Source organism: Thalassophryne amazonica, chromosome 10, assembly GCF_902500255.1.
Source record: "Thalassophryne amazonica chromosome 10, fThaAma1.1, whole genome shotgun sequence".
Taxonomy (NCBI): Eukaryota; Metazoa; Chordata; class Actinopteri; order Batrachoidiformes; family Batrachoididae; genus Thalassophryne; species Thalassophryne amazonica.
Window position 1 is genome coordinate 85616480 of NC_047112.1, and position 13791 is coordinate 85630270.

The window sequence follows — 13791 nt, forward strand, 5'->3', positions numbered from 1 at the left end:
AGTTTGTTCACAAACGTGCCATCATTTCAGTGTTATTCGGAGTGAAAACTATCGCTAATCTGTGTTTTGTCACAAATTTGTGTCTCCAACTGCACATCAACAGTCGCAGCCCATTGAGATACTTTTACCCCCAATCTCAATTACCTTTTGTACCCCTTCCCCTTGGCCCTACCCCTTTAAAACAAGGGGTATGGGGAAGGGGTATACCTCTAGCCCTATGAATTGAGACACCCCTCTGCCTTAGGAGAAAAAAACCTGCCCGTGTCAAACTGCCGTCTTCACTGTTTGTTAACATGGCAACCAAAACGCAACTTGTTGCAGTAGCCTGTTTGCTCTTTTTTATTTTCTCGCTTTTCTGCGTGAATGCAAAGAAATAGAAGAAGCCACAGATTTCTTTGACGCATTGCAATCATGTCATGTTAATTTAATTAATTTGTCATTTATAATAATAATACTAATAAAAAATCAATCAATAGTAATATTGTTTGATTAATCATTGATTGATTAGTAATTAAAATAAACACTTGAAATATATCAGTCTGTGTGCAATGAATGTATGCATTATACAAGTTTCAGAAATAAAAGAAATAAAATCAACTTTTTCATGATATTCTAATTATATGACCAGCACCTGTATGTATGTTTATGGGCTGCCTCTAGTTCTGTTAACCTTATAGTTCTTTTTCAAATTCTCACATTTTTTTCGCATCCAGCCCTATTTCCTTGACAAATAATAGCAGTCTATTAGGACGTCAGGTTATGTGTTACACATATACATGTGTGTGTATATATTTTTGAACTTATTCCCATTGATGAATCATTTTCTGCCTCATTTTCTTATTAGGAGTCAAGTGTGTTCAGCGCTCCCTGTTTGTTTACAAAATACACACGTCACAGACCTTGGAATCCAACAGCAGGGATCACTATTATCCAAAGATTTATGAACAAATTAACATGCTTATACTTTATCATGATTTTCTCCATTGTGAGATATAAAAGTGTCTTATCATAGCGTTCGTGTGTATGTGCATTATAGCGCCATAGCACACAAGCGAAGTTACGATATTCTTCAGAACGACAACATACGCAACATGCATCCAGCAGCATACATGTTGTTGTCATAGACAACTGCCTGTAAAGTTTTTTTGGCAAGTTACAACTTTCTAAACAGCATAATTTGTGCGGCTCTTTCGGCGCCATGTTTGTTTTTTCTGAGACAGCGGTAAGCTCCTCCTACCCCTCTAAATGGAGTGTGCATCCAGATTCACTCCAAACTGAGGGATTTGACGCCCTTCGCCTTCCCCTCCGCCTCGCTCCAAAAAGAGAATTGAGACACCCCTCTGTCTCTCGTGGCCGGGCAAAACGGAGGGGAAGGGGTAGGGCCGAATTGAGATTCACCCTTAGTGTCCACCTTCATGTACAGATCTTTCCTTAGCCTTTGCCAATTCTCTTCACCTCATGTCAAATTTGTCATATCTATTTTCATCTCTAACTATCCCAATTCCTTTTTCACAAACCATTTTCTACATACCCTTGCCTGTGCAGCTTACCACATAGCTTAGCAAGTGTATTTATTTACGAGGGCTGTCAATAAAGTAACGGTCCTTTTTATTTTTTTCAAAAAACTATATGGATTTCATTCATATGTTTTTACGTCAGACATGCTTGAACCCTCGTGCGCATGCGTGAGTTTTTTCCACGCCTGTCGGTGACGTCATTCGCCTGTGAGCACTCCTTGTGGGAGGAGTCGTCCAGCCCCTCGTCGGAATTCCTTTGTCTGAGAAGTTGCTGAGAGACTGGCGCGTTGTTTGATCAAAATTTTTTCTAAACCTGTGAGACCCATCGAAGTGGACACGGTTCGAAAAATTAAGCTGGTTTTCAGTGAAAATTTTAACGGCTGATGAGAGATTTTGAGGTGATTCTGTCGCTTTAAGGACTTTTCACGGTGCGAGACATCGCTCAGCGCTCTCAGGCGGCGTCATCAGCCTGTTTCAAGCTTAAAACCTCCACATTTCAGGCTCTATTGATCCAGGACGTCGTGAGAGAACAGAGAAGTTTCAGAAGAAGTCGGTTTCAGCATTTTATCCGGATATTCCACTGTTAAAGGAGATTTTTTAATGAAAGACGTGCGGACGGATCCGCGCGTCGGGACGCAGCCGACGCGGTGCGGCGGCACAGGAAAAACACCTCCGTGTTGATAACCATTTGTAAAATCCAGGCGGCTTTTGATGGCTTTCAGTGGAGTGAGTATATGAGAAATTGTTTAACAGGCAGGACATGTTCCAACTTGTCCTTAAGGCTTTCAACAGGGGTGTTTTTCCTGTGGCGGAGCGTCGCGGCGGCTGCGTCCCGACGCGCGGATCCGTCCGCACGTCTTTCATTAAAAAAATCTCCTTTAACAGTGGAATATCCGGATAAAATGCTGAAACCGACTTCTTCTGAAACTTCTCTGTTCTCTGAATGAATGAATGAAAACTGTTTATTTCGAACATTTGATACAACAACAATTACAAGATAGATCAGTAAAGACAACAACAAAAAAGTTCCTACTGTGTACCCAACATGTCCGAAAAGGGGTAGGGTGAAGCATCAGCTTATTTATCCCTACCCCTTCTTCCCCACAACCAGTAATACCCTTTGCCACATATACACAGATTCCTACACACCTAAACCGATTTTATATATATATATATATATATATATATATATACACACACACACACACATAAATATACACCTACACATACCTACTTACATACAAAATACTATATATTTACAAGCCGAAGCAAAAAACACCCTAACCCTCATTACCCTTCCTCCTTCCTATACCCAGAAAAAACCATATTTTTGTACCGCTGTTTGAACTGGTTCATGCTTGGACATTGCTTGAGCCCCACTCCCAATCTGTTCCACATCCTCACCCCACAGACAGAAATACAGAAACCTTTTAATGTTGTTTGTGCCCACTGATGCTTTAAATTAAATTTCCCCCTCAGACTGTAATCCCCTGATCTGTTAAAAAACATATTTTTAATATTTGCTGGAAGTAAATTGTTTATTGCTTTATACACAATTTGTACTGTTTGAAAATGAACCAAGTCTGTGAATTTTAAGAATTTGGATTGTAAAAATAGTGGATTTGTATGATCTCTATAGCCAGTATTATGAATAATTCTTATAGCTCTTTTCTGCATTACTGATAGTGATTGTGTTGTACCTTTATAAGTATTACCCCATACCTCTGCACAGTACTGTAAATATGGTAAAACCAGTGAGCAGTAAAGAATGCGGAGTGAGTTGTGGTCCAGAATATGTTTCGCTTTGTTTAGAACTGAAATGCTTCTTGACAGTTTACTTTGTATATGTTTTATATGTCTTCCAGTTTATCTTATCATCTATTATCACCCCCAGAAACTTATTTTCATGTACCCTTTCAATATCTACCCCCTCGACTTGTAACTGAACCTGTATGTCTGTATTACAATAGCCAAACAACATGTATTTTGTTTTACTTAAGTTTAATGATAATTTGTTTCTGTCAAACCATATTTTCAATTTTCCCATTTCTATACTGATCCTCCTCAGTAACTCCTGCAAATCCCCCCCTGAACAAAAAATGCTTGTGTCATCTGCAAATAATACTAATTTTAATATTTTGGAAACATTGACAATATCATTTATATAAATTAGAAACAGTTTTGGACCCAATACTGACCCCTGTGGGACGCCACAAGCATTCTCTCACGACGTCCTGGATCAATAGAGCCTGAAATGGAGGTTTTCAGCTTGAACAGGCTGATGACGCCGCCTGAGAGCGCTGCGCGACGTCTCGCACCGTGAAAAGTCCTTAAAGCGACAGTCTCACCTCAAAATCTCTCATCAGCCGTTAAAATTTTCACTGAAAACCAGCTTAATTTTTCGAACCGTGTCCACTTCGATGTGTCTCACAGGTTTAGAAAAAATTTTGATCAAACAACGCGCCAGTCTCTCAGCAACTTCTCAGACAAAGGAATTCCGACGAGGGGCTGGACAACTCCTCCCACAAGGAGTGCTCACAGGCGAATGACGTCACCGACAGGCGTGGAAAAACTCACGCATGCGCACGAGGGTTCAAGCATGTCTGACGTAAAAACATATGAATGAAATCCATATAGTTTTTGAAAAAAATAAAAAGGACCCTTACTTTATTGACAGCCCTCGTATTTCGTGATGTTTGTACATTCTGTAAAAAAAAAAAAAAAAAAAAAAAATTGTAATGCTAAAATACCCTCAGCTGTATGAGCAAAAAAATAGGAAACATGTGACTATATGACCCCATAAAATAGGTCAAGGCTAGCCATCTTTGAACTTGTACAAGGTCTGTGTCCCAAGAATGTTTCCTGTGAATTTGAAGACCCTGAAGAAAATGATCAATGAAATCGGATAATAGAATGCAACATTTCAAGCATGTGTATCAGCTTGCCAACTCCTCTAAACATTTTATGTGGAATATATTTTAGATGAGAGTTAAGAGCGTCAAACAGAGACCAGACTTTTCTCGCACTGGCCAATGGGAAGTGGTGACAGAGAATAAAGATGGAGAAGAGGAGAAACATGTCTTTGATGCAGTTATCTGCTGCTCTGGTCACTACACCTACCCCAACATACCGCTGAAAGATTTCCCAGGTAAAGTAGATGTTCCAAAGCATATATATGATCCAACAACATAAAACTGATAAAGAAAAAATAAAAAAAATAAGTAAAAATGTGACCCTTTTATTTGGCAGGAATTGAGACTTTTGATGGAGAGTACTTTCACAGCTGGGAGTACAAGGGCCCTGAGAACATGATCGGAAAGAGGGTGGTGGTCATTGGCATCGGTAACTCAGGGGGTGACATTGCTGTGGAGTGCAGCAGAGTTGCAGAGAAGGTTAGGAAGTCGTTTTTATTAACCTTTTGAACACTGATTTCAGTCTGTGGTTCAAGATAATTCATTCACCATTTCTTGATACCCACTGTTTGTGCTCTGCAGGTATATGTGAGCAGTCGCAGTGGCGGGTGGGTCGTCAGTCGGGTGTCTCACTATGGTCTGCCATTTGATGTCCATTACATCACACGCTTCATACACATCCTGTTCCAGCTGCTGCCAGCAGACTGGGTTAACCGCATTGCAGAGAACCAAATCAATGGTGTGTTTGACCACAACATGTACGGCCTCACACCCAAACACAGGTAAGATACTTCTAAATTCTAATTCTCTCACCACACAGACATTACATATTACTGTTATCCAACCTTCACAATTCAACTTTCTATACTCAGTCACCAACTTACCAGGATGACTGCCATACGCAGTTAATGTTGAACTAGCGTGTTGCCCGTGGGGATCCACGGGCTCTAGATGGGGTAGTATTTATAAAATAGGCAGCTGACATTTTTCAAGGGTGGTAATAATTATGCAAAGTTTCTATAATGAGTTGGAAAGGCATGTGAGTCCAGAATGTTTTTAAAACCTTAGACCTCAACAGTTTTTAGGGGAAGAACTCAACCTTTTATTTCCTGTTAATTGTGTAATTGTGTTAATTTACTGTTTTAATGTATTTATAAATTGTTTAGATTCTTGTTATCATATATACACTATTGTTATTGTCATTATTTCTATTTTGTCATTTAATTTTTAAATGGACCACAATAGAAATAAGCGTTTTCACTTTCTTGTATCATCCATGTATTTTTATACAATTATACGAGGTCTGTCCATAAAGTATCGTACCTTTTTATTTTTAAACTATATGGATTCGATTCATATGTTTTCACGTCACACAAGCTTGGAACCTCGTGCGCATGCGTGAGTTTTTCCACGCCTGTCGGTGACGTCATTCGCCTGTGAGCACACCTTGTGGAAGGAGTGGTCCCGCCCTGTCGTCGGATTTTCATTGTCTGAAAATGGCAGAATGATTTGGGGTTTTTTTCCCCATCAGAATTTTTTCAGAAGCTGTTAGAGGCCATTCGAAAAATTTATCTGGCTTTCGGTGAAAATTTTACGGGCTTCACAGAGAATAAGGACTGTAACTACAGCTTTAAGGACGGCCCACAATGGCGCTCGGCGCGCCGCAACGACAGGCACAAACCACCGGATTATTTCTAAACGGATGGCTGTGTGGAGCTGGGGCCGTCGTGTGCACGTTCTCTGGTTATCACAAGAGCTGGACATCAACCATTTTCCGGCAGATTTCACTTTTAACAAGAGATTTTGTCGTGGAAAGTCGCGGAGGCTTTGTGCGTCACGACCGATACGCTGTTCAAGCGAGACAAAGAACGCCTCCGTTTCGGCGTGTCAGAGGACAAGTTGGGACATGCCTATCTATCTCGGCTTTCAATGCTTACCAGTCAAGTGAGTTATAAGAGAAATTGTGGGGAGCTGGGCATGCCTGAACTCGTCCTCTTTGTCTCGCTCGAACAGCGAATCGGTCGTGATGCCGCGCGGCTTTACACGACAAAATCTCTTGTTAAAAGTGAAATCTGCCGGAAAATGGTTGATGTCCAGCTCTTGTGATAACCAGAGAAAGTGCACACGACGGTCCCAGCTCCACACAGCCATCCGTTTAGAAATAATCCGGTGGTTCGTGCCTGTCGTCGCGGCTCAGAGTGCTGCACACCGAGCGCCATTGTGGGTACGATACTTTATGGACAGACCTCGTATTATGTACTTACATTGAACTCACTAAATAAAAGTCACACACACTTTTTATAGATGATTTACCACCCCCTGCTGGAATGCCCTGTGAATCCAGAATGTAATTATCAATGTCTATTGTTCAGTGTTGTTAGCTAACATCGGTAGTTTCTCCCCAGCTTGTCTGTGATCCAAGTTATACACACGCAGCCATGCATGTACACAGACGCCACTTCTCTTTTAATATACTTTAGAGAGCTGCGCAGAAGAATGAAAACCGAGCCAGAGCAGAGCTTTTCTGCCACAAGCAGGTGCTTTTATTTTTACACACCCACAAACAGAGATGGCAATGGAAGACAAACGCACTACACTTGTCACTCATGGTGACAACAACATGGCACTTAACTGACTAAACCAATTGAACTACAAAACACAATAAATCAATAACATTAACAACGCTGTTAATCTACCATGAACCACAACAGCAATATTTAAGCCAGAAAACCCTGAACTCCCGTGGTGCATTGCAGCACAACGTCCATTGTTCACTGTTGTAAGCTACTATCACTAACTGTCCATTTTCACTGCATTCATCCTTGACCCAAAATACATAAGCATACGAAATTGCAAATGTCAGCTCCTCCCAGTTTCTCCATGATTGAAGCCATACACACATGCATATGTTCACACATAGGCCACTTGACTATTACAATATAGAAGCCACAAACCATGTGTTGAAGCATTACAGTGTGAAACCATTTGAATGAGTTTGTGGAAGTTAAATTCAATCTCTTTCAGTCGTAAATTATGTCATTTATATGAGGATTGGAGAGTAAATAAATACATGATACAGTTACGTAATCATAAGTTTGAAAAAAAATCCTTTATTTTTATCCACAAAGTATTCACAGCGATTCACTTTTTCCACATTTTGTTATGTTACAGCCTTAATTATTTTTCCTCAAAATTCTACTTCTTGAATATGATGCCACAAGCTTGGTGCACCTATCTTTGGGCAGTTTTGCCCATTCCTCTTTCCAGCACCTCTCAAGCTCCATCAGGTTGGATGTGGAGTGTTGGTGCACAGCCATTTTCAGATGTGTCCAGAGATGTTCGATCCGATTCAGGTCTGTACTCTGGCTGGGCCACTCAAGGACATTCAGAGAGCTGTCGTGAAACCAATCCTTTGATATCTTGTGTTTAGGGTCATTATCCTATTGAAAGGTGAACAATCACCCCAGTCTGAAGTCAAGAGCACTCTGGAGCAGGTTTTCATCCACGATGTCTCTGTACATTGCTACATTCATCTTTCCCTCAATCCTGACTAGTCTCCCAGTTCCTGCCACCACCATGCTCCATTGTAGGGATGGTGCCTGGTTAGCTCCAAACATGAGGCCTGGCACTCACTGCAAACAGTTCAGTCTTTTTCTCATCAGGCTGCCATGTGCCTTTTACTAAGGAGTGGTTTCCATCTGTCCACTCTACCATACAGGCCTGACTGATGGATGCCCGCTCCTGGTCATCGCACACTCCACATGCACGCCATGCTGGACGGATGATGGCAGCACTCTGGCTTCATTCTTTTATTTTTATCATAGCACTTACTAAAAGCTTTTGTAAGATTGCATGACAGTTGTTCCATCACAAAACTAACATACCTATGACACCAGCTACTGCAAAAGCACGATCACCCCAAAGTTTATATTTTGACCTAGGAATGCCAACAAGATGTTCTAACCAAGAAACAAGTACTGTGTAGTCCACAGTGTCAAAGGCTGCTGTGAGGTCTTGAAAACACAGTATGCCTCCCTTTGTCTTCTCCATCATATCAGCCAGTTCTGTCCCTTTTCCAGTCATACTGCCAACTTTCAAAGTCTCGGCTCTCACTTCCACTCAGCTTTCCTCCTCTCCACCTGTTCTTTATCTTTTCCAAACAGTAGCCCAATTTCCACAGGCACTCTTTTGAACAAGAACGCTTTCCTGGGCCTCAAATGAAGTGGTATGGAAATTCAGTTTGTTTTACGTGGCAAGATTTATGCCAGATGCCCTTCCTGACACAACCATAGTCATATATCCGGGCTTGGGATCGGCACTCAAAATTTACTGGCTGTACACCCCGTGTGGCTGAGATCTGACTAAATTTTTGGTGAATGCCCTGTGTCCTTCTACCCTTCTCATTTATCTGGGCTTGAGACTGGCACACTGAATATACTGGCTGCATACCCCTTGTGGCTGAGTTGCTATATTAATGTGAACCAAACACTGGAAAAAGTAGTCTCACACTGGGTCCTAGCAGTGTAGGTCTAATGCACAACACAGTGGAATAGTGGTTAGCACTATTGTCTCACAAAAAGGTGGTGGGATCGCTTCCCGCCTTGGCTTTTCTGTGTGCAGTTTGCCTGTTCTCATGTCTACAACCCTAATTCCAGTGAAGTTGGGATGTTGTGAAAAATGTAAATAAAAACAATATAATGATTTGCAAAACCTCTTCAACCTATGTTCAAATTGATAAACTGTTTATTCTACACCCCCATACCATCACAGATGCTTACTTTTGAACTTTGCGCTGGTAACAATCTGGATGGTCTTTTCCCTCTTGTCCAGAGGACACGGCGTCCATGATTTCCAAAAACAATTTGAAATGTGGACTCAGACCACAGCACACTTTTCCACTTTGCGTCTGTCCATTTTAAATGAGCTCAGGCCCAGAGAAGGTGGCGGCGTTTCTGCATGTTGTTGATGTATGGCTTTCACTTTGCAAGGTAGAGTTTTAACTTGCACTTGTAGATGTAGCCATGAACTGTGTTAACTGACAATGGTTTTCTGAAGTGTTCTTGAGCCCACGCGGTAAGATCCTTTACACAATGATGTTGGTTTTTAATCCAGTGCCGCCTGAGGGATCGAAGGTCACGGACATTCAATGTTGGTTTTTGGCCTTGCCGCTTACGTGTAGAAATTTCTCCAGATTCTCTGAATCGTCTGATTATATTATGGACTGTAGATGATGGAATCCCTAAATTCCTTGCAATTGAACACTGAGAAACATTGTTCTTAAACTGTTGGACTATTTTTTTTTTTCGTGCAGTTCACAAAGTGGTGATCCTCACCCCATCTTTGCTTGTGAATAACAGATTTTTTTGGGATGCTCCTTTTATACCCAATCATGACACTCACGTGTTTCCAATTAGGTGTTCTTTGAGCATCCATCAACTTTCTCAGGCTTTTGTTGCCCCATCCCAACTTTTTTGAAATGTGTTGCAGGCATCCATTTCAAAATGAGCAAATATAAATATAATATAAAATAAAACAACAAAGTTTATCAGTTTGAACATTAAATATCTTGTCTTTGTGGTGTATTCAATTGAATATAGGTTGAAGAGGATTTGCAAATCATTGTATTCTGTTTTTATTTACATTTTACACAACATCTCAACTTCATTGGAATTGGGGTTGTACGTGGGTTTTCTCCGGTTCCCTCCCACAATCAAAAATATGTTTACCTAGGGTCTGCTCCTTTCTCTATCCCTGACGCCTCTACATCTGGAGTTGGTTCCTTGTGGCTGCCCACTTCTCCTTGTGGTTGGATTGTGTCTAACTCTAAGATGCAGTGGACAAATATGTACATTGGCAATAAAGGCCCTTATTATTGTTAATTCTCAGTGACCATATTTCTTTAAAAAAAATTACATGTAGCAAAACAGAAAAACATGCTCTTGTATAATTATGGTATTTAATTGTGAATGTCTGTTTGTGTAATTAGATGGACAAGGCCAAATGTAAGAATACATTTTATAGAACACTTCTAAACCCTGTCTTTAATTCCACCAATCTAATCTATACCCCTCTGTCAGGTTCTTCAGTCAGATTCCAATAGTCAACGATGAACTGCCTTTAAAGCTGTTGACTGGGGCTGTCACTGTGAAACCAAATGTGAAGGAGATTCATGGTTCCACAGTGGTATTTGAAGATGGCACTGTGGTGGAAAAGGTTAGACTGTCTTTCCAAAGCTACCAAAATCAACCCATATATTAAAAATTGCAACTATATTAAAGCCCAGTTCTATCATTGGTGTTCCAGGTGGATACTATTGTCTTTGCCACAGGATACAACTATGATTTTCCTTACTTGCCAAATGATGTTCTGTACAAAACTGGCTACCGCATTGGTTTGTACAAGCACGTTTTTCCAGCCAACCTGGAGCATCCTACTCTGGCTGTTGTGGGTTTCATCCATGCACTTGGTGCCATCATGGTTATGTCTGAGATGCAGGCCCGCTGGGTGACACAAGTCTTCAAAGGTGAAGTTGGGTTATGGCAGCATCAGTCACAGTGGTTCTCTAGTTTGAAACTGAGGAGTAATTGATGTCTTTTCATCTTCAGGACGTTTAAAGCTACCCTCAAAGAAGGCCATGATGAAAGAAATTGAGAGAGACACCAAGGGGATGGAGAAAAGGTAAAGCTGCTGTTATTCAACCTGGCATGTTGGGTTATAAATATAACGCAATGCTTAAAAAAAAAAAAAAAAAAAAAACACAAACCCTTGGCCCTATTAGCATTGTGTTTTTATAATTTGTCTTTTTTTTTTTTTTTTTTTTACAGTTTTTGCCAACTGCTTACACCCAAAAAGTGAATTCTTAGAATAAAACTTCAAATCCAAAATTTCTTGTAACAATAACTAAAACACAATGTGACAATACCTTAAACACATTTTCTGCTTTGCACTTTGCTTGCAATTCCTCAACATAGTTGTTGCAGAACATTACACACAGTTTCCTACATTTGGCACTGAATTCAAAAATAAAATACCTTGTTGTCATTGGGAAAACACTTAATAAAAATACAGAACACACCTGGCAATTGGAAATACTTATGCAAACATCTGAAAACAATCACAGAAAAATCACCACCAATCAGTCTGACCGTTGGCACTACAAATAGAGCTCAGGTAAGACATTTTCTCAAATCTGCAATCATGCAGGCGTTAACACCCAGAGAAAGAGGAAGATGACAAGGACAAAGAAAGAAGAACAAAGAAATGTTGTAAATAAGTTCATGGGTGTTACTAGGTTCCAAAAACAGCATTTTCAGTTTAAAAGTGCTCATTTCTCGCTACCTTTTACATAATATGACAAACATATACACAGTAAATTTTGCTGAGTAAACTTTACTCTACTGGGATAACATTTGGTCCCAGTCTAAATATACTCTACCACTGGGCTAAATCAACTCATAGTGTAAAATCAACTTTTATGGAGTAGAACCTCTTGCATTGAGTAGATGGTGTCTCGTTACTGAAAAAAAGCGGTCAGATTAGAGTAACGCATTATTAAGTAACGTGTTACCCACATCCCTGGCATTGAGATGGTTTGGACATGTCCAGAGGAGGTTATATAGAGAGAAGGATGCTGAGGATGGAGCCACCAAGCAGGAAGGGAAGAGGCAGGCCAAAGTGGAGGATTATGAACATGGTGAGGGAGGACATGCAGGGGGTTGATGTGACAAGATGCAGAGAGCAGGTTGAGATGGAGTCAGATGATCTACTGTGACATGAACAAGATGTGCTGTGCAATGGACGCTGATGTCAGTGTCTATTTATATAAGACCACTTCCAGATCACTGTAATAATCATCATCATTTTGAACATATTGTTATTAGAAAACCCTAGACACTGCTATATAAATCACATTTTGATTAAAATGGACTAACTATCTCCTGCAATCTCCTCTGTCATCCCCTTTAGCTTTGTGGTGTCAAAGCTGTCACCCCTCCAAGTCGACTTTGCTGGTTACATGGATGACTTGGCTGGAGCCATTGGAGCACGGCCAAGTCTTCTCTGGCTCTTCCTCACAGACTTTCCACTGTTTAAGCAAATCGTGTGGGGGCCACTCACAGCCTATCAGTATCGCTTGGTGGGACCAGGAAAATGGGATGGAGCCCGTAGGGCAATCCTCACCCAGTTAAGCCGAATTTACCAGCCTCTGAAAACAAGACAGGTGTGTAATAACTCTCTTCTACTTTGTGTTTTGCAGGCTTGCAATACAGATTTAATAAACTGTACTGCGCATCCATTTGCCTGTTATTTGAAAATATTAAATATGTAACTGTTTAACCATTGGCATTATTCTATACATTCTATGCGCTTCCTGTCATTTTTAGCCATCAGTACAAGAAAAGACTTCCATCATTGGCCGCCGCATAAAGTTGACTTTGACCATCATGGTTGGAGGAGCTGTTGTTTACTACATCTATGTGCACAACCCAACTGCCATCCGGACCCTGATGGACCGCTTCCTCCCTCAGACTGTCTGAACACATTGCAGCATTTAAAATATGAAGAGAACTCAAAACTTTCCTTATAGTTACACCATATCTACCTTTGTAGATCACTTTAGAAATCTCCTTGATCACAGTTAGAGTATATAGAGTGCAATTATGATTGTAATCACACTGCCAAAGCCGCTCATAATGCACAATGTGGAGTAAGCAATGTTTCTCACATTTAAATATAAATTTGTCATATGGCTTTACATTTAGGCAGCACAGTGGTTTAGTGGTTAGCATTGTTGCCTCACAGTGAGAAGGTCCCAGATTCGCTTCTGACCTGTTCCTTATTTTGTGGATTTTGCATGGGTTCCCTCTGGCTGCTCCAGCTTCCAGAAACAGCTCAAGGATGATCAGTGGAAACAAGATGCACCTGAGCTCCATGTGATTTCTTAATTTTTTCTCTTTTTAATGAATTTACAGAAACATAAAAAAAAAACTTTCACATTGTCATTATGGGGTATTGTGTGTAGAATTGAGGAAAAAATTTTTTTATCCATTTTGGAATAAGATCAAGATAGACATTCAGCAGTTATCTACACTGAGGAAGCAGCATAAAATGTCAGGAATGAGGATCATAAGTCAGTCATTCAGATCAGGACAAAATTTCAGCATTTGGTATCTGCATTGCCAATTATAATCAATATTTATAATTGGATATAGATATTATTGATGGAATGTTCCATCTTTCACCGAATGGAATATACTCAAACATTATTTGTATTCTATGGTACTATTTAAGGCTCAAGCAATGCTTGTTCGTGTGTGTGCCTTGGAGCAGCAGATCAGAATTGCCTTGATTCACCAAGTGTCTAC

At 40.4% G+C, this 13791-nt stretch overlaps 1 protein-coding gene across 1 annotated transcript in view; it reads left to right on the forward strand.

The window, feature by feature from the left end:
- Positions 1-13338, forward strand: part of LOC117519110 (dimethylaniline monooxygenase [N-oxide-forming] 5-like) — a 33459-nt gene extending 20121 nt beyond the window's left edge. The window contains exons 4-11 of the mRNA XM_034180409.1: positions 4500-4665; positions 4767-4909; positions 5012-5211; positions 10507-10642; positions 10733-10952; positions 11035-11107; positions 12395-12647; positions 12811-13338. Of these exons, the coding sequence (XP_034036300.1) occupies positions 4500-4665; positions 4767-4909; positions 5012-5211; positions 10507-10642; positions 10733-10952; positions 11035-11107; positions 12395-12647; positions 12811-12963 (1344 nt within the window). The 3' untranslated portion in view covers positions 12964-13338. The remainder of the gene's footprint in view (positions 1-4499; positions 4666-4766; positions 4910-5011; positions 5212-10506; positions 10643-10732; positions 10953-11034; positions 11108-12394; positions 12648-12810) is intronic.
- Positions 13339-13791: the final 453 nt, after the last annotated feature.